The sequence below is a fragment of the Ceratotherium simum genome, chromosome 33 (genome assembly GCF_057802395.1).
Source record: "Ceratotherium simum simum isolate JZ-2026a chromosome 33, ASM5780239v1, whole genome shotgun sequence".
Taxonomy (NCBI): Eukaryota; Metazoa; Chordata; class Mammalia; order Perissodactyla; family Rhinocerotidae; genus Ceratotherium; species Ceratotherium simum.
This window is the reverse complement of record NC_141932.1, coordinates 14,565,640-14,593,090: the sequence shown is the minus strand read 5'-3', so window position 1 is coordinate 14,593,090 and position 27,451 is coordinate 14,565,640. Positions and strand designations below refer to the sequence as shown.

General features: G+C 59.2%; 1 protein-coding gene across 2 annotated transcripts; it reads right to left on the bottom strand.

The window, feature by feature from the left end:
• Positions 1-707: 707 nt before the first annotated feature.
• NAPA (NSF attachment protein alpha) lies at positions 708-26,863 on the bottom strand. Of its 2 annotated transcripts, none has more exons than XM_004440198.3 (11): positions 26,637-26,863; positions 15,096-15,175; positions 12,082-12,198; positions 7,001-7,047; positions 5,408-5,485; positions 5,120-5,175; positions 4,938-5,022; positions 3,976-4,080; positions 2,803-2,871; positions 2,375-2,425; positions 708-1,444 (listed from the first exon to the last, which is right to left on the bottom strand). In XM_004440198.3, exons 1-11 carry the CDS (start codon positions 26,732-26,734, stop codon positions 1,343-1,345), a joined length of 888 nt encoding a protein of 295 aa, XP_004440255.1. In that variant the 5' UTR covers positions 26,735-26,863; the 3' UTR covers positions 708-1,342. The 2 variants fall into 2 exon arrangements, with proteins under 2 accessions (XP_004440255.1, XP_087277577.1); XM_087421451.1 differs by lacking the exon at positions 26,637-26,863 and adding an exon at positions 19,142-19,253.
• Between the last annotated feature and the right edge of the window lie 588 nt (positions 26,864-27,451).

Here is a 27,451-nt window from a genome sequence, read left to right as displayed (position 1 = left end):
AGGAGCCTGCCCTGGTTTCTCTGCACTGTCCCTGCCCTGTTCACTTCCTGGCATCATCCCATCCTATGGTGACACTGCCTGCCTCCAGCTCTGTCCCCCCAGTGGGGAGGGCGGGGCCAGGGCCCTGGGAGCATGTGCACGTGGCGCTGCTCAGCTGACAGGCAGGCCTGCGTGGTGGGGTGTGGAGGAGGGTGGTTCCTGCCCCACTCTGGGGCAGAGGGCTCCTGCCATCTCCTTTCCTCTCCCCGTACCTACTGGCTCCTTGTACTCTGCCCACCAAAGCCGCTTCCTCCCTGCCCTGACAGAAGGAACAAGCGCCACTCAGGGAAACGTGGACATGGGGCGAGGACGGGAGATTCGGGGGGCCTCCTCCACCCCTTCTTACCCCACTGCTGCATCCCCTCCTCCAGCCAGCAATGTGGGGCGGCACTGCCACCCGCCATCCCAGCTGAGGATACCAAGGCCCCCAGAGAGTGCTGGATCCAGACAGGCGTTCCCGGGCTCGGGAGCTCCTCCCCACCCTCCCCGGGCCTCTCGACCCCAGACCTCCACCCCGCCCCGTCTCCCACTCAAGCTTGTAGAGGACTCGTGCCTCCTCTTTCCCACAGTGTGCCCAGAGCCCGAGGGGACCAGAGGGACAGAAGACAGACACAGGCCCTGAGGGGAAGGGACAGCACAGGTGAGGTGAGGAGGAAGAGAGACTCATGCAAAAGTGGTGTCTTTTATTTCCTTTCTTGAGCCAGCTGCAGCTTCCAACTCACAAAACCTCAAAGCACTAGGGAAAGGAGCAGACGGAGGGGTGGGTGCGGGCCGATCCTCTGCGCTCCAGGGCCTGGGGTCTCTCCTGAGAGCTTGGGGCTGCAGGAGGCTGGGGGGAGGGAGACCACCCCCAGCGCTGAGAGCACATCTCGGTGGCTACGTGTGCTCAAGCCTCGGCTGGGGGACAAAGTGGGGAGATGGAAACCAACCTCCCAACTCAGTTGCTCGGGAGACGGCGGTCGGGTGCTGACCCCCAACCCCCACAGCACCTTCAGCAAATAGATCTGTGTCAAAGATTCTGCTTTGGGGTGGAGAAGGGCACCTTTGGGGGCTTAAATAAATGGGCGGGGCGAGGGATGCAGCGAGAACAGAGGGTGACCGTCTGGCCAGCGGGCCCGGCCTCAGGGCCCCGAAGCAGCGCTGAGCCCGCAGTGGCCAGCGAGGCTCCTCGGTGGGGAGGGAGGGAAGGGCTCCGCAGCCAGGGTCTCAGGCTCCACCTCTCTCTGGGCTCACGCCGTTATCCTCGCTGGAGGGCCACCGGGGACAGCTGACGGGGCAGGAAGAGCGCCAGGGGGCAGGGGGCTTAGCGCAGGTCCTCCTCGTCGCCCTGGATGGTCTTCTTGATGCGGAGCAGCATGGTGGTGAGCCACTGGTCCAGCCGGGAGATGGAGTCATATTCCTTCACCTGCGCAGAGCACAGCGGGCAACGTGACGGGTGGCCAGTCCCATGCCTGGCCAAGGCTCCCTCCCTGTCCCAATCCCCGAGGCCACCATCTCCAGGCCCGAGATTCTCTTGTGTCCCTGTCGGCCTCAGTCCCTGAACAGGAGCAAGGGAGGTGGCAGCCCCGACCCCAGCCAGAGCGGCTCCCTTTCGTGTCTTCACCGGCTGGGCATAAGGCTTCCCTCGGGTGCGGGAAGATTCTGCAGCTTAAAAGAAAGAAGTCCAGCTTCCTTATTTCAAGGATGGGAAACTGAGGCCTGGAGGCATGAAAAGGCCTGTTCCGCATGCCACGGGGAGGGAGAGGCCAGAGAGGGAACCCACACTGGGGCAGGAGGGTCCAGAGTGAGCTGGGTCTCTGCCGTCGTTTAGGGGCCTGTGATTCCTGAGGGGCACCCAGGGAGACCCGCTTGACAGACACAGTCTAGAGGACCGGATGAGGACCGAGCTGGCCGCGCCTGAGCTCCACCTCCTGCCCCTCAGCCCCACTTCCCTCCTCCTCCTTCCCACCTCTCTGGGGGAGGAAGGAGGCATGACACAACTCGTTTCCCTCCCCATCTGCACCCCGGGGGTCATCAAAGCACCCGACGTGAGACAGCCCTCAACTGCCCACTGGGGGGCTCCGAGTGCTGCACACCTTGGCCTTCAGGGGCACACAGGTGTGGGTTCGAATCCCAGCTCTGGCCCCGAGGCGCCAAGGACGAGTCTCCTCAGCCCCCTCAGCCTCAGCGCATCAGCTCCCAAATGGGGGACACTCCCTGCACCTCTCGGGGCTACTTGTGAGGATCCTGGGGCGACTGGAGCGAGGCATTCACAGCCAGGGGTCGGCGCCAGAGAGGAAGGGTGAGGTTCACAAGACTGTGTGTCTGAGAAGGACGGCCACCCCCAGCCACTCACCGTCTCGGTGTAGCTGTCCACGTTCTGCTCCTCATGGGCGTCTAACAGTTTCTGCAAGAAAATGGCAGGCAGGGCTCGGGGACCAGGCTGGCCTGAGGCCTCACCTGGACTAGATCCACACACACCCCATCTAGGTCGGGGAAAGCCGGGGGGGCTCCATGCTGACAGGAAGGAAGGGACCATGTTCCAGTCCTGCCCTTGGCTTCAGAAGTCGCTCACAACCTCACTGAAATAGAATCTCCTGTGTGTGTACATGCGTGTGTGTACGCGTGTGCGTGATCACGCAGTCTCCTGGCTCCACCCCTGGCTCCATCGCTGCCTGAGCCTTATGTGTCTCATGCTCACGGGAGCCCACCCCACCCAAGGCTCGGCCACCCGCCTCCAGGCCCAGACGCGGGAACGGGGCGGCCGGAGCGCGCAGCACTCACTTTCACCAGCCTGCACTCCCGGGAGTCGGAGAAGGCAGGGAACAGCTCCTCATACTTCTGGACAGCCAGCTGAGCACGGAGCGGGGGGAAGGAAGGAAGGGGACAAGCTAATGAAGAAGGGCCATCGGAGCCTCTGGCCTAGCAGCCGAGGGGATCTGGGGACTCTTGGGCCCTGTGTGGGCTCTCTGCGCCCTCTCCCAGCCTCCAGTGTCACCTGGCTCTGAGCCTGGCAGCACCTCCACCGGGCTGAGCTCAGCACAAGCCTGGCGGCAGAGACAGCTGCAGGCGGAGGAGGGTGGGGGCCCGGGGAGGGTTTCCCAGGCCGGTGCCCGGTGCCCTTCCCGCACCTGGTCCCCCCAGGGTAGGGGGCAGGTGAGAACAAGCGCCCCCTATGATGCACCTCACACGTCAGGCCAGGTGCCAGGCACTTCTCACAGGGAACCACCACGGGGACCCACGGAGGGTCCAAGGATGGTGACCCAACTTTGAAAGTGGGGAACAGGCCCAGGGAGGGCAGTGACCTGCTCAGGGCACAGGGTAAGGGGTGCAGCAGGGATCTGCCCAAGCTCTCACCCACCCTGCCGGATGCAGGGAGCAGGGCTGCGGCAGCGGTGGGATGGCTGAGACCCCAGAAATCTCGGGCTCCGCAGAGTCCAGCCTCTCCCCTTAGCCACTCTCCGCCCCCTCACCCAGCACTGACCCCTCTTGCCAAAAAGCCCTGAAAATGGGTGGGGTGGGCACACAGGCTATGGTTCAAATCGTGACACTGGGAGTCAGAAAGATCTAGAACGCTGGCTACAGTTCGCATGTGGCCTTGAACAAGGGACTCTGCTTTCAGCCTCAGTGTCTTCATCTATAAACGGGGGACACTGGTGCCGACCTCACAGGGTGCAGAAAGGATTCAAAACGTGCTCTCATGAAAGAAAGAGCCTGGCAATGAGAAAGCCAGGAACTGGAAACTCAAAGGCTACAAGGACCAGGCACGTGACACCAGAGACCAAAACACACCAGCGAGAACAAGCATTTCCCGCCCAAGGCCAAAGGTCAGGGGCCAGATGTGAGTGAGGGAGTGGCCCCTGCTAAGGGGCCACTTGGCCTAGTGACAGACAGGTGCCCAGGGGCGGTCACAGGACAGGTGGGGTAAGCTCAGGGTGGCCCCTGGCCTGGGCTCACCTTGGCATTGAGCATGTCGATGCAGAAGTGGCAGAGGGCCGCCTTGAAGAAGTAGTCCTTGGCGCTGTACTTGAGGAGGGGGCTATCCATGGCGGTGGTCCCCACCTGTGGCACACGGAGGCAGCGCTGTGAGCTTGGGGCGGGTAGCCAGAGGGCCATGTCACTGCCAGGCACTGGGGAACAGCCGGGAGTGGGTCTGTGCCCCGGATGAGGCTCAGTCGTGGACCTCGAGGGCAGGGAGGCCAGGGGCCAGCCCTGGGGAAGTCGGCAACTGCTACATGAGCCACCGAGGACCAGGGCACGACGGGGCGGGTGTCGCCACAGGGCTGAAGCCAGGTGTCCATGGGCCTCCGAGGCGCCCGAGATGGTGGGAGGAGGCAGCCCCACTGTCAAGCCTGACAGGAGGCTGGCACGTCGGCGGGCAGACGGGTGGCAGGCTGCAGGAACATGAGAGGCGGTGCCCGCCCCTCTCTCCTCCGAGGCCAGCTGCCTGCCTGTCTCCTGGCCAGGCTGAACCCACCAGGACGGCCCAGGCCCTGTCCAGCCCTCCCCACACAGCAGAGGGGAGCCTGCGCGCCCGTGCGACATTCCTGCCCTCCCACCACGGTGAGGGACCCTGCTTCCCGGCCCCCTTCCTGCGGGGCCTCAGCTGCCTCTGCCCACTCCAGGCCTGGGCAAGTCTTCCCGCTCCCTCCCCGACTCTGGTTCTTCAGAGTCAGCCTCACCACCCAGGAGCTCTGTGAGGAGTGTGGGAAGGGCACGTCGGGGGAGAGGGCGGTGACACCAAGTGGGGTCGTGGGCGGAGAAAGCGTTTAGCCAGGCTGAGCAGGGGGTGAGGGTGAGAAGGGTGACAGGGAAGCGGGGAGAAGGGCGCTGTGGGGCGTGTAGGATGGGGCGCAGTGCCCTCCGCAGGGAGCAGGGCTCGCAAGCCCGCACCTGTCCCCACCTGCTCCTGTCCCCACCTGTTCGTAGATGTCGATGGCCTTCTGATACTGCTCCAGCTGTGCGGCGTAACCAGCCACCTTCAGCAGACACTTGTTGGCCGAGCTGCGTGGGGCAGAGAGAAGAGGGGGGCAGTGGTGGCTGGTCAGGGGCTGACTGGGGGCTGGGGCGGGCAGGAGGAGGGGAGCCCGGCGCCCAGTACCTGTTGGACTCCTCGCCTTTGTAGTAGTCTGCAGACTGCTCGTAGTGGGCGATGGCCTGGGGAGACACCGGGAGGGAGGAGGGGGCAAGGAGGCAACAATGCAGCCTGCGTCACTCGCAGGCCTGTCCTTCATCCAAGCTCTTCCAGCGGCCCACGCCCCTTTCCCAGTACTCAGACGCCAGACGACTCCCCCGAGCGCACAGGACAAGAGGGGCCCCGGTCCCAGAGGACAGGCTGCTGCAGCCCCTCCCTGCTGTCGGTCAGGCAGGGCCCCTCACTGCCACTCACCTTCTCGATGTCCACCAGCTCCGTCTCGTAGATCTCAGCAATGGAGATGTGGTGCTTGGCCGCGATCGTGAAGCGGCCCTGGGTGGGACACGGGAAGGGGCTAGCTGTGAGCAGTGACGATCTGAATACCCCACCCCAGCTCAACCAGGTCCCTCCAGGTCCCCAAGGCTGGTGGACTCCCACCCCTCAGCCACACTGAGGTGAGGTGTGCCGAGGAGGGTACCGAGAAGCAGAGGGGTTCAGGGCTTAAGAGGGAGGCTCTCGAGTGACAGGCCCAGTCTGAGTGCTGCCCTGACCGGGGACCGTGGGCAAGTCACTCCATCCAGCCTCAGCTTCTGTCCTGTCCAAGGGGCAGATGGGGGGGCACCAGAGACAACGTATGTGGAGGCACTCGGCAGAAGCCCTGGCTGAGGAAGCATTTGCTAAGACGGTCCAGAGAGGCAGGCAGACCAGCCCAGTCTCCTGGTAAAAGCTCTGGAGAAAACACGGCTGAGGGCCTGAGTGTCCCCACTGCCCAAGGAACAACCTCCCTCTTGGCCTCTGCCGCCCCCAGAGTGGCCATGGAGGTGGCCCTTCTCACAGGCCAACCCCCCGTTCTCCAGCCTCCCCTGTGGACACCCAGAGCCTCCCCCAAGGAGGCCTGCAGCTCCCGGAGCGGCTGAGCACCCCACCCGCCCCCGCCCCGTGGGGTCCAGCTGCCTGGCCCACCGTTCCACACACAGCGCTGCCCCACAGCCACCCCCTTGCTGAGGGCGGCAGGAAGGCCGAGGCCCTGGCTCAGCCAGGCCTAGTTCTGGGTCTCAGTGACTCCAGCGTGTAGGCATGTCCCTGGGCAAGTCACGTCCCTTGTCCGGGCCCCCTTTCCTGACTGTCAAATGGGGTAACACCAGCGCCCCCTGCACAGCGCTGCTGGAGAAGAGGATCAAACCCTCGGCCGGGAGTGTCTGCTTCCATAACAGGCGCTGCTGTCACTGCTGTAACTACGGTACCAGAGCATCTGCCTAGACCCCATGTTCCTGCCTGGGGGAGGGGTCTGCCGACACAGAGCTGGAGCGTGAAGAGGCAGAAAGCAGAACTGACAGCAGCCCACCCGGTCTGGTCCACGGTCCCAGCTCCCTGGCCTCAGGCTGGCAGCCCCCTCTCTGGGCCTCTTCTGTCAATGGGGATGCTCCCTGGGGCGGGGCAGGGCGGGGTGGGGCGGGACTGAGCCGACTGGGCCCCGCCTCCCCACCCCTCTGGCCTGTCCCCAGTTGCTGATCAAACAGGATGCTGGTGGGGAAGGCTGGGCAAGGGGAAAAGCACTGGACACACACACGCCCCAATAACCATGTCTTCTACCAATGAAAACAGGGACAGGCCATGGAGAGGTTGGTGGGAAGGGGCCATCAGCCCCTGAGACGTGCTGAGAGCTGCTGCCAGGAGCCACGCTGGTGGGGAACTGGGTGACGACCCAGCCAGCCCAGCCCAGCTCAGGTGACCAAATGCCGGGGCTCCTACTCCCCTCCCCGCCTGCTCTTGGTGCTGGAAGAGAGGAGGTGAGGCTGGGGCAATAAGGTGGACTGGGGCGGGGACAGGACAGGCAGCGACCCTTACCATGTCTGTGTAGATCTCGATTGCTCTCATCAAACAGTTAATGGCCTCTGGGGAGAGAAAAGGGGAGGCAGGGAGGAGAAATGAAAAAGTGAAGTCACAACAGAAGCCAAGGAGAGGAGGGAGACGTGGGGCAGGCACTCCGGCTGCCTGCGGAGAGATCGCAGAGATCGGCAGGCACTTGGGGTTGCCAGGGCTACACTCTGCGGGGCTGGGAGGAAGGTGAAGGCATTCCTGGTCACGCTGATTTATTCCGCAGACTGGCCTGCTGACGCGGCTGCCTCTCCCTTGGGCCGCCATGATGCCACCACCTTCCCAGCAACCCCAGGGATAGGACCCAGCCAGCGCTGGGCTGGGCTGACGTCCAGACTCCCGTGGGTGTTTTGAGCCAGATCTGCCAGGGCCTTACCTCACAGGCCAAGGCTGGCAAGGGGGAAGTTGGGGCCAGAGGCGGCCAGGGCTGACATCAAGGGACGCCCAGGGTCCACCTGTGCTCGGCCAGCCTTTCACCGTGGGACCTGAATCAGCTATGTCCCTACACCTGTCTGGGCTCCATCTGCGGCTGGAGAAGGCCAGATGCCGGGCCACCAAGGCCCCTTGAGTTGGAATCCACCATCTCTTTGCCCACGTCTTGGCATTCAGCAGACCCTCTGTGCCCCCCATAACCTGGCACTGCTCCCCCCACCCGAGCTCCTCAAACAGCAGGTTTCACCAACAACACACACAGGGGCCTGGGATGGCACGTGAGGAGGAACTGGGCTACTTTCGTTTTACTATCTCTTGCAAGACTTTAAATTTGGGGACGGCTTTTTTTTCTTTTTTTTTTGACAAGTTATTTGGAAGAGAGAGAAGCATGAGTGGGCGGCATTTTCTAGCAGATAGAGATGATCTCTCGGGTGGATTTTTTGTTTTAACATTGTTTTAACACATCTCAGGAGGCAAGGGTGTTGGGGAGGTGGAGGCAGAAAGACAGAGACCCTGGACGGACCACAGGATGTAGGCTCAGAGCTGGGGCGAGACTGAAAGTTCAACCCGCAGTCCAGGGCATTCGCAAGGCTCCTGGTCCACCGCTGGGTCTCGACAGTCAGCTGGGCCCATGGGCCGAGACGCTACACAGTGCGAGGCCTGGCGCCTGCTCTCAAGGGGCTACAGGTCTCACCACCCAGGGAGACACACACACAGAGGCCCTTAGCCTCAGACTTGTGGCTGGGACTTCAGGGAGCCCACAAGGCCCCCTAAATTTACATGGAAAAAGTGGGTGTCTGTGAGCACTACTCTGGGGGAAGAAAGGTCTGTAGGTTTGGTCCAATTCTGAAAGGCCTCCGGGGACCCCACAAAGATTCAGAGAAGGTACACCATTTGGTCAAGGCTCTGAGGCTGACAGCTGGAAGCCGGGGGCAGTGGGGAAGAGAAAAATAAGGCAAAAGTGGGCAGAGGAGAAGGAAACGGAGACAACACAAGAAAAAATTATAGCTGGAAAGTGTTACTTTAGCACACATGTACTTTGTAACAGAGCATTTCTGGAAGTAACTGATGAGCTAATGACGGGTTGCAACTCAGATTGCAACACGGTGATAAGCAGCACCATAAGGACCACGGAGGAGCAGCTGGGGGCAGGGAGGGCTCTGCACAAGCACTCGTTCCACCCTCCACCCCAGGGGGCGGGGCTGGCAGGCTCCCAGGCAGGCGGCTCGTGGGCCCCCTCGCTCTGTCCCCACCCGGTGCCTGCAGGCACAGGTGGCAAAGGGTGCTCCTGGTGAGATCAGCAGCCCCGCAGCGGGGAGGCTGGAAGCTCCCCCGGCAGGACAGGCTCCCGCAGCTGCTGGCACTGGCGCCGGAGTGCTGTCTGCACCGCAGGGGCCAGGGGCGGCCGGGGAGGAAAGCTTGGCCTCAGGCAGCACCAGGCTTCCCGGGTTTAAGGGGTTAAGCCCCTTCACGCCTGCTCCTCGATCTGGGACAGCTGTCTCTGAGAGCAGCAGGCTGCCAGCTGACGGCCCTGCGAGAGCGCAGCTGACACACTGGCTACACCTGGCTCATCTCCAGTCACCAGACCCTGAGGATGAGCGACCAGCATACCCAAGGGCCAGCACAGCAAAACCCACCGCACCTGCCCACCATCCCCTCCATCCACCCACAGAAAGCTGGAGCCAGAAAGGGGCTCCGGGAAGCATCCAGCCCAGGACGGGGGGTGGGGGGGGTGGGGGGGGCGGGTGCTGAGGCCCACAGAGGGGAAGGTGCAGCTTAGGGAGACAGGGAGTCTGTGACCCAGGGCCCTCAACCCATCCCTGTGCCCAGCCACCTTCTGTCCAGCGGCAGTCCCCCCCATCACGCCCTGGGACCCAGCCCCAGGCTCCCCCTCAGTAGAACAGGGGCCAGATCACAGAACCCCACAAGGAAGTGGGATAGCTTAAAGGAAGATGCCACGTGTCTGGGTAAGCAGTAGGCGCCCACTAAACGTCAGCGGGGGGTGGGGTGGGGGATAGGGCACAAGGGGGAGGGGAGGCAGGGGCCTGGCCACTTCCCTGCCCTGGGTGCAGGCAAGCACACACGCATCCCGGGGTCCAGCTGTCGGGCAGGCGGGGGAAGAGGCCTCCCTGGCCTGAGTCCACCCAGAGCGGCCGGCAGTGGCTGGGAAACCATAGCTGGGGCATCACCTCCCCACCCAGCCACCAAGGGGGCAGCAGGCCACCCCCTGGCCGGCACTCAGGACACACGGGCAGCGGGAGAGAGCAACGACAGGAGCCAAATCCTCTCCCTCCACCCCAGTCAGCTCTGGCAGGCCTTGGGCAAAGGCGCGGCCCCAGCTGTCTCCTGAGGGGGTCCTCCAGGGCTCTGCGGGAAGTGCTGACACCAACGCAGGCCGTCCAGGCAGGTGAGGCAACCAGTGAGGCCCCAGGGAGCTGGCCACCTGCTTGGGGAAACCGGGCAGGATTCCAGATGGGCCCTCCAGCTGCTTCCCAGAGCACGTGGCCAAGGGGAGGAGGCTGCGGGAGCCCAGGCCAGGCCCCTGCCTGACAGGAGCTGGGGGCCATCCCTAGTGGCTGTTCACCCCGCCCCAGGTGCCGCACTGGGCCCATCTGTGCTTCACCTCCCGTGTGTATCTGCTGCCCCAGACCAGGAAACAGAGGCCCAAAGACTAAGTAACACCCGGACCGCAGAGAACACGTGAGCCACACACTCCTGGGGCCGTGACCGGGGTGCGCAGGCGTGAGGCAGCGTGCTGGGACGCCGCTCCACCACTGCTCCCTGCTCAGCACCAGGAACCGGGGCTCCAGCCACGGCACCCGCTCCCGGCTCTGCCAGATCAGGCTCTCTCCGCCCGCTGCCCCTCACGCTTCCTGAAGGCCCTCCCCATCCCACCCCACCAATTCCACCCTCTCCCCGCCCCACTCCCAGGGCAGCGAGCTGTGCTGGCTGGTCCCTGGAGAAACCAACTCGGCCTCTGTGCCCCGCGATGGGCACGTCACCACACCCAACTACAGCTGCCTTCTCAGCGGCCTGGGACGCCTCAGCCACCCCCCCGAGCTTCCCAAGGCCAGGCTCGGGCCACATCCCTGACCCAGGCCCTAGCATCCCACACACACCCTGCAGAGCCTGAAAAAGCTCAGATCAAATGCCTGGGAAGAAGGCGACAGCGCGGTGCCCGGGGGGCCTGTCTGCGGGAGGCGCTGGGCTCATCTAAAGAGCAAATGGTGCTGCACACACATCACGCAGCCTGGCACTCAGCCCCCACCCCACAACGAGGCCTTCCAGTCACCCCAGAGCAGAAGCTGAACGTCACGGACGCTAGGGCCACATCTCCAGCTCAAGTGGTTCCCCAGGGAGCAGAGGAAGGGCTGGGGTGAGGGCTCCATGAGGGACACAGAGATTTCCTTGGGTGATTCGAGGTGAAAACCACCCAGGGTCGCCCCGGGGTCATCATTGCATCACCCACGCAGCCCGCAGCGGCCCAGCGCTGCCAGCCAGCCTCACTCAGCTTCGTGCACAGAGCGACAGTGGCCCACCCAGTCACAAGGCCTGTCCTCGGGTTCTTGCCAAGCCTGAGCCCACCACGTGACCACTCAGACCAACACCTGAGACACCCGCCGCAGAGGAGTGACAGGTCACGTCTCGGGGACAGAGAAAAGCTACCTGGTCTACAGAGATCACACCTCTGACGGGAAACTAAATGTCCCTGATGGCGGTAATGGATCCGCCAGCAATTCCCCAGTGCTGGTGTGTGCACCGTGCTCGCCAATCTTTGCAGAGACCTCCATGCGCTGGTGCAAACTGTCCTCTCTTGGGAAGGACAGGTCTTTATTCCAAGATTATGCAGCCTTTTTTTTTTCTTTTTTAAATATTCATGTATTTCCCATTCTCTTATGAGAGGACAGTGACCATACATGGTCATTAAAAAAAAGTCTTTGCTTGCTAAAATTAAAAGTTAGCAACCTACGTCTGGCACCGAGATTAAAAAAATAAATTAAAATTCCAGCTCCGTGAGATTCAAAAGTCTGGTACCCGCTGGGCTGCGCTTCCACTTCAGGACGAGCCCAGTGGGACAAAAACAGTTTCTCACGATGACTCAGTCCCAAGCGGAGCTTCCGTCCCCAACCCTCTCTCACTTGAAGGAACCTGTTCACTGGCAACTGCGTCTCCGGCTTGGTTCTCTGATTCCCCCAGGGGGAGGGAAGCCAGGTTAGGATAATTTCCGCTCCTTTTTCGGCAGCGACTCCTACCTGGCTGGTCTTGGAACCCCCTCCCATCCCCTTCTGCGTGTTAATTCTGACAAGAGAACAGATTTTCCTCCCTCCTTGGCATGCGGTGGGTCTGAAATGTAACTCCCACTCCCACACGCTCCCGGGCTTCGGGAGCGAGCGCTCAGCTGCATACACCAAGTCCAAGCGGGGAGGTGGAGGCGGAGCAGGACACAAACGCCGCCCGGAAGGGAGCCAGCTCTGAGACGAAGGCGCGTGTGCCTCCCGCCAGCCTACCGCACGTCGGCCACGGAGGAACCCCGAGTCTCACGGCAACCGAGGACTTCTCTGGACAGTGCTCGGCAGGGGCTCTGGGCAGCCAGCCCAGGGACCCACAGAGGCCCTCACCTTGGGGGTCGGCTTTCTTGAAGGCGTTGCCTGCGTCCACGAAGCAGGTGGCCGCGTCGTGCTTGCTCTGGAGCTGCAGGTGCAGCTGGGCCGCCTGGCAGAAAGCATTTCCGGCAGCTGCAACAGAAAAGAGGGACCCTGGCCTTAGCGTGGCTCCGTGCTTTGTAAGCCACTCAGACGCTGCCCTGGGAGCTGGCCGAGCTCTCAAGAATGTGGCAAGAGTCCCTGAGAGAGGAAGACACCGGCCTGGGTGAGCTGAGGTGGCGGCCTCGACCTCAGGCCTCCTGACCCCAGTGGTGCCCCCCCTGGGGAGCCTCGAACCACAGGGCTGGGAGCCACCACTCAGAGGCCGTGCAGGCTGAACCACGGGCTGGGGCCGGAGGGGGAGTGGGGAAGGGAGAGGCAATCAAGACCCAACTACACAGCACTTCCCCGTTTACCCCCCCTTTCCGAGTCTGATTTCTTTTCCCCACGACTCCCAGCTCCTCCTAACTCCCCTGACGCCTCTGCCTCTGTCCACAGTCTAGTTCTCGTGCAGTCACTACTAGTTGCGTAGGCAAGACACTATGCTAACCGTGAGGCACATGGGGGACACACAGGGCCCGCTCCCTCCAGGAGCTTCACGTCCAGAAAGGGAAGCAGGACGCGGACACCAAGAACTTGAGTGCGTGGGGACAAATGCCCAGGGAGAAAGCGGAGGGCAGTGGAGGCCACACTTGAAGCCCAGTCTGTCCTGTACTCGGCACACTGTCACCTTCCACGGGTCCCAAGCCATTCTGCTCACACACCTCCAATCCTGAACTGCCTTGCAGGAGACCACGGGTCTCTCCTCCTCTGGGTGGGGGGGGGCTGTGCTAACTGGGAGCTCCAACAGTCACCTCCAGCTCAGTTGTGAGGCTCCTTCCCTTCCTTCTCCTCCAGCTGAATCCATATCACAGATTCTGGAGCCGGAAGAGGACGAGAGGGCCCGTCCTGTAACTTGAGAGCAGCACGGTAAACAAGCCGCCCAGGTTTTCACTGTGCATGATTTCTTGATTATTTTTAAGGGCTCCAAACTTGAGTGCCATGTGCAGGAAAGGTAGTATCACTGCAGGAAAATGAAGAAATGGCCTAGGACTTTTATTTGAATAGTAGGGGGGAGGGGGTTAAGAAATTTCAGGGGAAAAGCAATATTTACATGATTGAAAAATAGGTATTCTTTCTCTAAAGGCACTTTATTAGTTTGGGAGCACAAAAATACACATAGCAGGGCCAGCCCGGTGGCGCAGTGGTTAAGTTCACGCGCTCTGCTTTGGCGGCCCAGGGTTCACAGGTTCGGATCCCAGGTGCGGACCTATGCACCGCTTATCAAGCCGTGCTGTGGCGGCGTTCCACATATAAAGTAGAGGAAGATGGGCACGGATATGAGCCCAGGGCCAATCTTCCTCAGCAAAAAGAGGAGGATTGGCAACAGATGTTAGCTCAGGGCTACTCTTTCTCACCAAAAAAAAAAAAACCCAAAAACAAAAACACGCAGCATCTAGCTTTATGCACAATATATTTCATGAAAGCTCAAACATTCTCAGAAAATGATGATAACTGATTTTACACTCTGCCTCCATGGTCCCATCCTAGGTTTCATCTCCTCCGTGGTCAGAAAGTTCGTCCCTGGGTTCCAAACTGTGTCTTTACTTGATTTCCTTGATCTAGTCTTGCTGACACTCAAAGCCACATTATGAAACCAGCGCCCAATGGGCTCACCACGCGGGCTTTTTGAACCTCTCCGCCAGGCCCTCAGGGCTCCCGAACAGAGCTCCCGCCTCTCTGACCTCAAGGAGCCCCTCCCTGCCCACCCACCTCTCCTCCGTCTGCCCACCAAGCTCCAGCCTTGCCTGAGTCTGACCACAACCTCAGAGCCGAGTCAGGAGAGCCACGACCCCGCTCACCACACAGGTCGTGGGCGTCTCAGGAGGCGCACGACCTGGGGCGCCCTCTTCCGGGGGGAGGCACCTCACGCACTGTATGACATTGTCAGTGTGAGTGTCTGTCTGCAGTTGGAGTGAGAGCACACGGAGGCCGGGCCGGGCACCCCGGGGCTGCTCCTCAAGCTGGCTATCTGCTGACTGGAGTCTCTAAGAGCTGTGTCTTCTACTCCAAATGGGAGGCGATGCCGCCACCAGGGGTAAGAATGTGGAGCTCACGGCCACCACCTTCACTGAGCGCCCACTGCTCTCCGTGGTGATGCCTGATCTCCACGAATCCCCGCTCCAGCCCCCCGGGGTCGGGACTATTACCTCCCCCGCTGTTGCACTGAGGAGGAAAGAGATTAGGAGAGGCCGAGTTCCCCAGGGTCACACGGCCAGTCTGAGCTGTGACACAACCCCAACTCGCTCTGGCTCCAAAGGTCGTGAAGCAGCCTAGGGGCACGTGGAGCACCCAGGTTCCGGAGTCAGGGTTCTAGTTTCTGAGTTCTGCTTCTGTCACTTCCTAGTCACGGCACCCTGGGCATGGGGCTAAGCCAAGCCTCAGTTTCTGAACTGACACAATGGGGACATTAATGGTACCGACCCTCACAGGGCTGCTGTGATGATTCAATTAAACAATGCATGCTGGGTGCTTAGTAGAGTGCTTAGCGCAGGGTAGCTGTGACCAATGTTATTATTGGAACCACTCGAATGCTGTCCCCAGCCCAGAATTCAGACTCTGATGGAAGCAGTAGGGAACAGCTTCCGGGGAAACCTGAGACTCTGAATTTAAGGAGAAACTCCTCAAAGAGCTCATCAATCCACGTGGGTCTATCTGGATTCAATAATCTATTTACCCTTATCCTTTACACCCTCTCTCCAAGGCCCTGTGACCCCAGTTGTAAAAGAACCCAGTGGGCTCAACACGACCAGACGCTGGGCCAGGGGGTTTGTGCTGTGGAAACGGTGTAAAAAGGGGGCTACAGGCTGGCCCCTCAGCCAGGCCTTGGGGAGGGACGCTGAGGGAAAGAGGAGAATGAGCTTGGAGGAGCTCCGGCAGGGACCACATACCACTCCAGTTTTTGGCCATTTTGAACATGTTTGCTGCTCTGGCGTAGATTTCGCATGCTTCCTCTACTTTGGACGAGCCCCTGGGGAAGAAAGGAAAGAGGAGGAAAAGATAAGGAGAGATCTAGTCTGGTGTCAAAGAGAAAGCAAGCATTCCGCCCCAGCACACACCCCCACGATTTCCCCGTGAGGCCAGCTTTCCGTGCCCAGCTGCCGCCCAGGCCTCTGCTCCGGGCTCAAGAGAGACCGAGCCCGTGGCCCCCAGCCCCTCACACGAAGGCACTGGATGCACGCTGCCTGGGCGCTCCCTGGGGAGGGCTGGGTGTCACTCAGTGGGGGACCTTTCTGGCCTCCCCACGCGCCCTGCCTCCAAGAGCCGCTTCCACTGCCCGCCCGGGATGCTCCGTGACCACTGGTTCCCGGGCTCTCTGCAAACCCCTTTCCCCAAGAGACTGCAAAACGTTCTGCGGGCAGAGCCCAGCATGGGACGCCTTGGCCCTTCCCCAATGCCTTAACCCTGTGCCTTGCACACTGCAGTTGTTCAAAGAAGATCTCTCAACACTAAAAGTGTGTCATTACCAATTCAAGACTGGACAGATACACTACAATACAGACATACAAAGAAACAGACTATTTTAAAATGTGTATATAAATAGTTTCCATTTGTGTTAAAACACAAAAAACGGTAAGAACAGAAACATATATGAAAATATAAACGTAGAATATTTCTGGAACAATACACAAAAAACTAGTTATAGCATTTTTCTCTACGGTAGGGTCTGCAGAACTGGGAGCCAGGTGTGGGAGATAGATTTATACCCCTTGTTTGTACAGTCTGGATTTTTTTAATCATTTGCGTGTTTTATCTACTCAAGAAAAAAACATATATATATTTTAAATATTAGGATTTACATTGGATCCTGTGGTCCAGCAATGAATTACACTTCTAGCAATTTATCTTAAGAAACTAATCAGAGAAGCTATACAGATGTTCAGCACAGCATTATTTAAAACGGCAAAACCACCCTTGAAACAATTACTGTGCAACAGTTGGGGTCTAAGAGATACAGAGTTGTTGTATATTTTAAAAAAACTAAAGAGCACTCTGTTTGGGCAGCTTTACCCTGGCTTCCCGACTCCCAAGCAGTGCATATGAACCTCCTCCAGAATGGGGGGACCCTTCATTATCACCTCACCCCTAAGTCCCTGCCACGTCCTTCTGTCCTTCCACCTCCAATAATCCAACCGGCTCAGCCCTCGAGCTCTGTGGTCTCTGTAACTGTTCAAACTCCCATCGCCCACACAACCAGCAGAATAAAATCCACACACTCAGGAGTGCCACCAAGATGATGGTCAGATTCCTCTCTCCACTCACACCAACGTGTGTTTTGTTTTGGAGGAAGAAAAAAAGGGGGTATTTTCCAATTACAAGCTGCACGAATCATCTTCACTGTCCCACCCCTCACCCTGGTGTCAGCTGGCCCTGGACACCTGCCAACAGCGGCCGCAGCTGCCGGGGGCCTCTGGTGTAATGTTGGGAGCTGTGTTCTGAGTGCTCCTTCACTCCACGCTGCGAGGGCAGCAGGTCAGGTGCTGGTTCTAATAACCAAACCGGAGCCCCACAGCAGCCCTCCCTGGAGACTCCACTCAGTAGTTCTGGGTGCGGCCTCGAGTCAGGATTCTTACCAACTGTTCCAGATGATTCAGAGGATCTGGTGAGTCTGGGAGGGAAAAAGCCGACCTAGACACGGCCCCTCTCCAACCCCTAGGCTGGCTGGCGGGGACTGGAATCCCAGGCTCCTGGATCCAGATCGCACCAGGTAAGGCTCTCCTTCTCTGCCTTCTGGGGCTGTACTGACGCTGTCTCCCCAGCCCTCTGCTGTCCCCAGGAAGTGCCCCTGAGCAATGCGCTCCTCCCGCACTTGCCCTGCTGGTCCCACTGTCTTCCCTCCACAGACCTCACCCTGGCTGGCACAATGCACCTCGGGCCTAGGGCCCCTGTTTGGAGTGACTTCTTCAGAACACACCCCTGGCCTTGGAGAGGGGAGGAACTGTCACAAGCTTCTGGCAGAAGAGATCTCAGAAGGCTCCCTTGGGGCCAGGCTTCAAAACCTCCCCCGTGGGCCTTCTCTGGACTGTTCTCTTAAAGGATGCTTTCATAGACCACAATCCCAGTTCTGCCCAGCCCCTGGATCCCCTAGCGCATCCTTCCCTTCTTTGCGGGTGTGAGTAAATCCTATCCAGAGCCAGACACTCTCTGAAACAGCTCAGGCTCCTGGATGAGCAGAAAGCCCATCTCACTGAGAGGCCCAAAGCTGGGTGATCAACAAGGCACAGTCAGCCCCAGCTGGCTCCTTTCTGCTCAGTGGGACAGAGTGGACACAGGACACAAAGCCTGTCAGCTGCCCAGCTGACATTCTACGACCCCAGACAAAGCTGGGCCAGCCTGCATGGGGTCAGCAATTATAACTGTGCGGTGGAAAAGCCAGAGAGATGAACGTCTGCCCAGGCCTCCAGGCCTGCCTCCTCCTTTGCTCAACACTTGGGTCCCGGCTGTTTCCACGGCTAGGCGATGACGGGGGAATCAATCTCCGGAGTTCCAGCCTCTCCTTTTAGAGATGGAAATGGAGTCCTCAAAGGGGGAAAGTGACTTGCCTAGGGTCACTGGCCAATCCTGAAGGAAAAGCCATTCGTACAGCCATTTATTCATCTGGGTAACAAATGTCTGAGTATTTATGATGTGCCAAGCACTGCAGATAACAGCAATAAACAAAGGAGAAGGACCTGGCCCATGGTAAATAGGAAATCAGCAAGCCTGGTTCAGAGTGATTAAGCACTAGATGGACTGGGGGCGGAGGGGCTTCTTAGAACGGGTAGGTTAGGGAAAGCCGCTGTGAGGATGTGACACCTCAGCTTAGTCCCCAGTGATGACTAAGGAGCCATCCACGAAAAGAGGCAAGAGCATTCCAGGCAGCAGTCACAGCATGTGCAAAGGTCCTGAGGCAGAAACAAGCTTGGCCAGTTCAAGGAAGCGAAGGGGGCCACGATGGCTCTGGTACAGGGAGTGGTAGGCAATGAGGCTGGACAGACAGGCAGGGGACCCCCATGCTGGAGGCCAGGAGAAGGATTTAGGCCCTATTCTAATATAATAGGACAGTTCTGGCAGGGAAAGAGTGACCGGAAGAAGTCCCCAGCTCCACTGCTCTCCCAAGCTGTCTCCCCACATGGTAAATCTGCCTGGTTACTACAGGACTTACCTCCCAGGTCAGATCAGCTCATGTCGCTCATCTAAGGGTGGCCTCTCTGAGACCAAAACCAGCAAACCCCCCCGAGGAGAAGAAACCAGGCCTTCTCCCTCTGACTCCGCATAAGATCCAGAAAAGCCAGCCTCTTCTCAAGAGCAGGGGTGGCAGCGTGAGCCACAGCTGGCTGTCCCTCCCCCAGGCTGCCTCTGCTCCCCTCTCCCCATCCCACGCTCTGAGCCATGCCGGGAATAGAGGGAACTGGTCTGGGCCGGCATGGAGCAGGGCTGTCTATAATTACCGCTCAGCTTTGCTCTCCCCCCTCCCAAGGCGGAGGAAGCGGTCTCAGGTCTCCCAGGCACAGCTACCAACCTCCAGTGACTGCCATATGGAGAGGAGAGCGGTGCCAGGAACGCACAGACGGCCCGGCGGGCCGCAGGCCAGGGGAGGTCTGCAGGGCAGAGTCGCAGCCTCCCTCCCTCCTCCCTCCATCCCCTGGGCACTTCCTGGCTCCCAAACACGTCACCCACCCCACCTGCAGTCTCCCAAGAACCTCAGAAGGCAGGGCAGATGGAGGAACTCCCATTTTAGGCCCTCAGCACTCCCTACCCCTCCCGTCCCTCCACGGTACCTCAGCCACTGGCCCTCGGTCCTCCCCTCAGACTTAAGGCCCTGCCCCGGGGGGGGGGGGGCGGGGGACGAACACCTGCTCGCAGACGCTGTGCTTCTTCATTACTCATTATAATGGCCGAGCAGGTGCTCCGCTTGAAGGAGCAGAGTCCCTAACAATATCCCCGTGGGTCTTACCCGGCTCTGCAGAGCAGGAAGCTGGGGCTCAGAGAGGTTAAGGGGCTTGCCCAAGCTCAGGCTGCCAGGAAGTGGCAGGGCCAGAAACAGGACTCCGGCCCTGGGGACCCAGCCCTGCCTTGCCTCTCACTCACTCAGTGATCTGGGAGGCTTCCTTCCCTGTGTCCAAGAGTCTCCTGGAAAAGGAGGTGGCGTACAAGGGTCCCTGCCTGCTCTCGCCTCTCCTGTAGGTTAAACAGCCAGTGCTGCTCGGGTTTCCCTTGTGGGAGATCAAGATTTGGCCACCCTGGGATATATCTCTTTACCTTGATTGTTTTCTCTGACGGACATTTGACCTCCCCCACTAACTGCCTAAAGAGTTTGACATAGAAGATCTGTTCCAGGAAAGAGTTACTATCTGATGGCTGTAATATAATGCAAAATAGATGTTACAATAGGAAAGGCACCAACAAGCCCATCTTAGCAAAAATTCTGTCTCTCTGGCCACATTCTCTGGATGGCCCTGCAAGGAGTTGCCAGACAAACACTTACATTTATAAGGGAAATCTCCACTTGTAAAGGTATCTCCCTCTCTGTATTGGGAAGCGGGGAGATGACCTCATTTCTAGAAATTTATCAATGTGGAAGGTGAGGCCTTAAATCTGCATAATAGCCTTACTCTTGTTTACTGTGCTTTAGTGGTAATCTCCTGTAACTGACTCCCCCCACCCCCAACATCCTCCTTTGTCTTTAGCTGAAGATGGTATTTAAGACGAGAATCTCTGCTGTTGTGTTGAGAAACTCAGTGTCCCTGGTTTCTCCCATGTATACATGTTATGAAACTTGGTATTGTTTTCTCCTAACCTGTCTTGTTAATGATTTGGCCAGCCATGAAAACCTTAAGGGAAAGGGCAGAGGGGGATTCTCCCTCTTCCCCCACACCCTCATCTGCTCTCTGCTGGAGCCACGCTGAGTGGCCTGGAGGCAAGGGAGGATTCCTTAAGCCAGCCCCCACAGCCCCAGCCTGCCTTACACTGCTGCAGGCAGAAGGCACAGCGAGCAGGCGGCCACCAGCCTCGCTCCTCTGTTGACTGCACCGAGCTGTAGGAGCCTTGGCGGTGGGATCCCTGGGCCTCTCTTCCCGCGTCACTTGCAAGCACTAAGCTACTCACTGCCTCCTACACGCCTAATGGGTACAGCTCCTGCAGGGCAGGGCCTGGGCCCCCACGGTGCTCACAGAGGCCCCTGAAACAACTGGAGAATCAAGTTTTACACACTCGCTGCCCAGCTCTGAAATCGTCCCAGGACACTCTCGTGACATGGCTGTACCGGCAAGGGGTGGAAAGAGAATGGACCTGGGGGCGAAGAGACCTCGGCTGAGACCAGTCTCAGGCACTGTGCGACCTTGAGCTAGCAATCCCTGAGCCTCGATTTCTTTATCTGGAAAATGGAGACGATGAACCTGCCCTGGGAGGAGTCCTTGTGAGGATCAGAGATGACGTATGTGCTATACCTGGCACAGAGCGCAGCGCGGAGCAGGTGCTCAAACGGCTGCTATTATAGGAAGGAGGAGAAACACTCTCCCAGGCTGCCGGCCACCTGGCGATGGGAATTCTCGAGTCGCCTGCGGCAGTGGGAAACCTCAGACTGTAGTCAGACAGGCCTGGATTCAGGCGCCGGCTCACGGCTCAGCAGCCCGGGTTCCTCATCTGTAACTGCGGAACAGACCCCGCAGCTGGCAGAGCTGCTGGAAGTGCCCGGGAGAGCGCCTGCCACATAGCAGGTGATTGGCAAACGAGAGCAGCCCTCTCATCAGGCTCGCAGGGAGAGCAGATTCTAGAAACGTTTACCTCCCTCAACACCTCAGCGTGGGCTTCAGCTCCCCGACCCCCAGATCAGCAAAGTGCCGCCCCTCCTCCGGTTTCCCAGAGCTCTGGGCCTCTCCCCTCCCCCACCCCTTGCCACATCGCGCTGACAGCTGCCAGCACTTATCTATGGGCCGTCGCCCTCCTGACTCCAAGCTCAGAGGCAGCCCGACTCTTTTGAGCCAGCTCCTGTGGCTCTTACACTGACTCCCTCTGCACCCCAACAGGATCACTTCATCCCAACCGAAGAGCTTAACGTTCCCCTTTCTTAAAAGATGTTTCAGAGAGACCCTTGCCTCTCAGTAGCCGCATCTCCAACGGGAGCGTTGAAACCTCTGTATGATCAGGCAGCGAAGCCCCATCCTTTGAGAAAGGCAGAACCCTCAGACTGCAGCGAAATGATGGCCGTGTTACCCAGAAACTTTGTGTCCCCTCAAAAAAGACTCCACTGAGACTGGGCAAGAGATGCCAGGTTTCCAGCTGTGTATCTTGGCAGCTGGCAGGGCACTGGGAATGGCCTCGGTGCCCCCTGGAACCGGCACCAGGGGTTTCTGCACGCTCTGCAGGTGGAAGGCGCTCTGGAAGCTGTCATTCCCACACCAGGCTCACGGAGGGCCCAGGTGGGACTGGTACAGGGGACACCCTCTCTGACCTTGGCACCAATTCTCCCTGCAGGAAAGCCAGCCTCCAGGCTCCTGGGGCTACAGGCCCCTACAGGTGGTTCAAACAGGAACTGATCTGTCAACATTTGATCTCTAGGACCGTGCTGTTCGTATACAGAACACCCTGGCATCTCTATTTCTCCAGAGCCTTCAGCTCAACTTCCAGTAACAACACCTAGTAATAATAATAATAGTAAGCACTTAATAAGCACTTACCAGGGTCAGGCACTGTGCTCACCACTTCACAAGCACAATCTTATTTACTCCTTAGAACAACCCCAGGAGGTAGGGATTACTATGATTTTCATTTCACAGATGAAGAAACTTCCTATACACGGTGGTATCCAAGTGGAAAGAAGTTTTTATTTTGGATTCAGGGGAGGGGGTAAGGGTGAGACGTCAGGGACGAGGAAAAGCCCCAGGGGGCTGTTCTGAATCTGTACTATCCCAAAGGGGCACCGCAGGGAAGTCTGGATCCATCAGGAGACTCGGAGCAGGAAGGAAGAAAAAGTGCCCCTCACCCCCCTCATCTCCTTTTGCCCAATTTCACTGTGCTTTACTCAGGAAGTCTCTATGTTTTTGCTTCCAGAGCAGAAGTTTCCAGTGCTGCCCATCGCCCCGCAGCCCCTCCTCAGGTGCCTGAGCACTGGCTGGGGAGCGGGGGGGGGGGGGGGGTGCAGAAGGAGCGCAGATCCAGTAACCGCCTGGCGCCGCCTCCCTCACAGGCTGCTGGCGCACCAAAGCCCCCTAGCGTCTGGCAGCCCAGAAAGAGGGAACAGCAAAGGCCCCCACATCCAAGGATAGGGGCTGCCCCAGATCCCACTGGGGGCTTTGGCCCTTTGGACATGAGCAGAGACCTGTCAATCTGGGACACTGTCATCGCTGAGGTTCCTAAAAGGGAAGGAGACGCTCGAGGAACAGGCCGAGCCACAACGCTCCATTCTCCAGTCCTCAGAAGCCAGGACGGCCTCGAGAAACGGTGGGCTGTGAAACGCTGAACACGGCGGCTCCCGAGGGGAGGACGCGCCGGGGGCGGTTCCCGCCCATGTCCTCGCGGTGCGCCGACCTCTCCATGTTCTCCCAGCTTTCACACAGACAGGCTCCCGTCAGGCCGCTCTCCCACCCGTGCCCCTGCCCTCTGCTCTGGCCTTGCTCACTCCCCTCTCAGCACCATCTCAGCTGCTCTTGGAGCTGGAAGGGACTGGAATAAACACACCTGCTCTTGCTTTCAAATGTCTGGAGAAAACTGCCATGTGGGCGAGGAGGAAGGGGGAACCAGAGGGAGGAAGTGCCCTAAGACACCCAGTCTGCCAACATGCTTCCTAAATGAAGTGCCCAGAAAGGGGCCCAGGCCTCAAGGAGAAACTAGTGTGGCAGCGAGACGGCCTTGGGATCAGACAGGCCTGGCTCTGGACACCGATCTCCCACTTACTGGGGGACTGGACAAACACACCAACTTCTCTAAACCCCCATCTGTCCACCTCCACGGGGATGCTGTGAGGATTAAATGTGAGCATGCGGGTAAAGGGTCTGGCCCAGGCCTGACTCAGGTGTTGTTGTTAGAGCTGTTGAGTGGATTCCGACTCCTAGCGTCCCTGTGGATGACAGAGCAGAACCCTGCCCAGTCTTCCTGCGCCATCCTCTTCCCTTCCGGCGCTCCATCAGACAGTGCTCCACTGCTATTCAGAGGGTTCTCAGGGCCAATTTTTCTGGAAGTGTGTGGCCAGATCCTTCTTCCTAGTCTGTCTAGTCTGGAAGCTCCGCTGAAACCTGTCCACCATGGCTGACCCTGCTGGTATTTGAAATACTGGTGGCATAGCATTCAGCATCACGGCAACACGCAGCCGCCACAGAATGACAACCCTCAGACAGATGGGTGGTGTGGTTCCCTGATGGGGAGACGAACTTGGGCCACAGCAGTAAGAGAGCTGAATCTTAACCACCAGACCACCAGGCTGGCTCAGAAAAGCACTTAATAAACATCATCTGCTATTATTACTGTCACTGCCTTCACTCTCCCCACCCAACCTCTTCCCCACACCAGCTGCTGTAGTCCTTCTAAGAGGCAAACATGAACCCTCCAGGACTGGACGAAATGCTTATGTCTCCCCAAAATTCATGTGTTGAAATCCTAACCGTCAATGTGATGGTATTAGGAGGTGGGGCCTTTGGGAGGTGATTAGATCACGAGGACAGAACCTTCATCATCGGGATTCATGCCTTTACGAAAAGAGACCCCAGAGAGCTAGTTCACCTCTTCCACAAAGCAAGGACACAGTGAAAAGCCAGCTATCTATGAGGAAGTGGGCTCTCACCAGACACCAAATCTACCCAGCAGCATGATCTTGCACGTCCCAGCCTCCAAAACTGTGACAAATAAACTTCTGTTGTTTATAAGCCACCCAGTCTACGGTATTTTGTTATAGCTGCCTGAACAGACTAAGACAGATCCCCATTAATATCCTCAATGCTCTCTACCACCTCCTCACATGCAAGCCCTTTCTCGAGACTGGGCCTCATCCCTGTTCAGCGTCACCTCCTCCTTCTGCCTGTTCTAACTACGTGCTGACACGGAACTCCCCATGTGAAGCGTGCACACACTGAGCTTCATGCATCTGGGCCTTGCTCAAGCTGGCCCTTCTGCCCAGAGAAGCGCTCCCCACCAGAGGGCACCCCCAGAACCCCTGTTCATGCTCCCAGATGGAGGCCTCTCCTCTGGGGAGCCATCCCTGGTCCATCTGGATCTCGGTTCCCCATCATTCAGGGTAGAACCTCCCCTCACGCTACACCTCTGTTCGCACAATTCCCGCTGCCGAGCACTCTCTCCCACGCCCTCACTCCACAGGACTAGGACTTGCTAGTTTTAGGGTTCCTCGGGGCCCAGCTCGCTCCTAAGAGCCTTCCTCCAGTTCAGGCCGCTTCCTCTCAACTCAGGAACTTCACACACATGATATAATATAAGCCTTAGTTACCTTACAATTTTGCTTTACTAGCGTTTGGCAAGTGTTACTCTCGCCTTCCCAACCAGATGGCATGTGTCTCGCGGGCTGACTTAGCTGCTCCCTCCAGCCACTGACCAACAGGACACTAATCCCCAGTCCAAAGGGACCCGACACCAAAAACCACCCAGGGAAACTATCACGGAAAACTGAGCTCTCGGCCCCACCCCAAAACACTGCACTTGAACTTCTCCCCTTGTGAGGGAAGAGGAAACACACACATACCCTCTCTCCACTCTCAGCCTCTAAAATAAAACACTCCCCACCTAATCAATACAATCCATGAGCCCCGGATGCCTCTCCAGACCAGATAACTCTCAGCCTTGTTATTCAAGTTCTTTTGCTAAACATCATCCAACATCAAATAACAGGCTGCTCCGTCTCCTCTCCTCTTCATTTCTCACCAATCTCCTAACACTGTCTCTCCGTGTCCTCAGGCCCTCCTCCCAGACCCCTTCCCTAGCCTTCTGGCAGATTCTCCCAGGCCGCAGCCTTCCCCAGTCTCTGCCTCTCTCTGTCGCCAGACTCCCTGCCCACCTCCACCACAGTTCTTCCTAACTCTCTACAGACCCACCAGTCCCTCTCCAGTTCTCCTCCCAGCCCCAAAGCAACACAACCCTCTCCAGTCCTCCCTTCCTCCCCTCTTCTCCCTCCGCCCCGAGCCTCAAGCCCCTTCCCCCAACTCTGCTAAGTCCCCATGGCCCAGAGTCCCTTTCCCACAACCTGTCAGCTCCCCCTTCCTCCTCGCACTCAGTCTCTCCCTCCTCTGACCCCTCTCAGACGTCCCCCTGGGCTCCCACCCTGATCCCCAACAGAAGCGTACAGGCTCCACACCTGCTGCCTTCCTGGAAGCGACGCTGATGACAGCTAAGACTCTCAGGGCGTTAACCATGTGCCAGACTCAGTTCTAAGCGCTTTGTGCGCACTCTTACTCAATACTAGCAGCAAATACCTGACATAGGTTTTACTAGTGATCCCCTTTAACAGGGAAATCAAACAACTTACCCAAGGGCATGAAGTCAGTGACAGAGCCACACTTCAAACCCAGGCTTCTGACACTCCTAAGCCACTAAAATTCCTCCGAGGACGGTCATCAGAACTAGTTTTACAGGCTAATGTGAGTCTGATGTGAAATGTCTACCAGACTGCAGGCGCTCGTTCTGTCTCCCAGCCCCGCTCGGGCCCCCCTCTCAGCACGCCAGTCATCCCGCGCACACGCCCCATCCCTACTCCATCCTTACACAGAAAGCCTTCCACTCCTTTGGCTTTCCCTCTCCCTCATCCCTCCCCTTTCTCCCTCCATTTCCTAAACCAAGCCGGCTTCACTCATCCCCCCACTCCACATCAGTCTCCAGCCCCGTAGCCCGGGCCTCCTCGGCGTTAACTCTGTCACCCCGGGGATTCATTCTTCTGCTCAGCTCTCACACGACTGTCAGGTCCTCTTACACCATCACCACCACCCAGGGCCCCACTTGTCCCGGGCACCTCCCACCCCCCAGGATCCCCTCACCCCACCACCCCGAGTTCACCCAAACCCCCCGCCCCAGGCCTTGGGAAGGCCGATCCCTGGGGCAGGTGTCCCCAGTCCCCGGCCCCACCACGGCCGTTTGGGACCCTTCAGACAGGCTCTCCCAGAGCTCCAAAGGCGACCCGGCTGCTCCCCCAGGCTCCCTCAAGCCCTCAGGCCGGGTCCCCGCCCAAGCCTCACAGTCCTCTGGCCCCTTGGCCCGTCTTCAGCCTGGGTCCCCTCTCCGTCCCAAGATGGTGTCGCCTCGGCCCGGGTGTCCTCAGCCCAAGGCCCTTCCGCCATCCCAGACCGTCTCTCCTCACACCGTGTCGCCACAGCCCGGCCCTCAGCCTGCGTCCCCTCCGCGGCCTTAGACCCTGTCACCAGGCCCCGGCATCCCCTCGTCCCGACCCGGCCGCCTTAGGCCACGACTCCTTCGTCCACTCAGCCTCGCTCCCGGCCGCCCCTCCGCGCGGCTCTCACCCGAAGAGGCCCGAGAAGAAGGACTGCGAGTTCTTCACTTTGCGCTCCGCCTCGGCCAGCAGCGCCATCGCCTCCGCCTCCTTCCCGGAGTTGTCCATGGCGGCCGCAGGAGTGCTCAGCAACCCGCCCGGGCACGGCCCTCCGAGGACTCCGCCGTCGCCGGGTCGCAGAGACGAGTCGGGGGAGCTCACAGGGCTGCGTTGACGTCGCACCGCCGCGCACCCCCAGCTGCCCCGCACCACGTGGCTCGCGCTGGCCAACCAGCGGCCTCGCAGCTCGGCGCGCGCCCCGCCGGCCCCGCCCCCCCGGCCAATGCACGCCGCCCCGTGACTCACGGCCTCCAATCGGCGACCCCGGGCTTTGACGCATGCGCACACGTCCGCATAGGGCGCCCCTCTCTCTTCCTAGTGCAGCGTACGACTGCCCACGTGACTCTGCATAAGCCAATGGTAGTCCCCACCGTCAAGGTCCCGCCCCGAAGTGCTACTTTTCTGGATCCGCCTCCACCAATCAGCAGCAGCCCTGGGTCGCGTCGTACCTCTGCGGAGAACTTGGGATCTAGTCAGCTGACCGCTGGCCCTCACGTGACAGTGCCCGGCCCCTGCCGGGAAACACGCCCCGCCTGGGTTTGACAGCTCTCTGGCGCAGCGTTTAGTCCCCGCCCCGGCTCCTGGTCGCGCGTCCTTCTCTTGAGAAGGCCTCTGTGGTAGGAAGGAAACCGTTCTGCCTTTTCTGGCGCCCTCTGCCGGCGGAGGCTGAAACTGGCTTGGGAAAGCCAGTGAAATACTTGAGAGACGGGGAACAAAACGGAGAGC

Coding starts and splice junctions, on each gene's coding strand:
- NAPA (XM_004440198.3), bottom strand. CDS start 26,734: ATGGACAACTCCGGGAAGGAGGCGGAGGCGATGGCGCTGCTGGCCGAG. Junction 5,486..7,000: donor TCGAGATCTACACAGACATG/GTAAGGGTCGCT, acceptor TGTCCCACCCAG/GGCCGCTTCACGATCGCGGC. Junction 1,445..2,374: donor TGGACAGCTACACCGAGACG/GTGAGTGGCTGG, acceptor TGCTCTGCGCAG/GTGAAGGAATATGACTCCAT.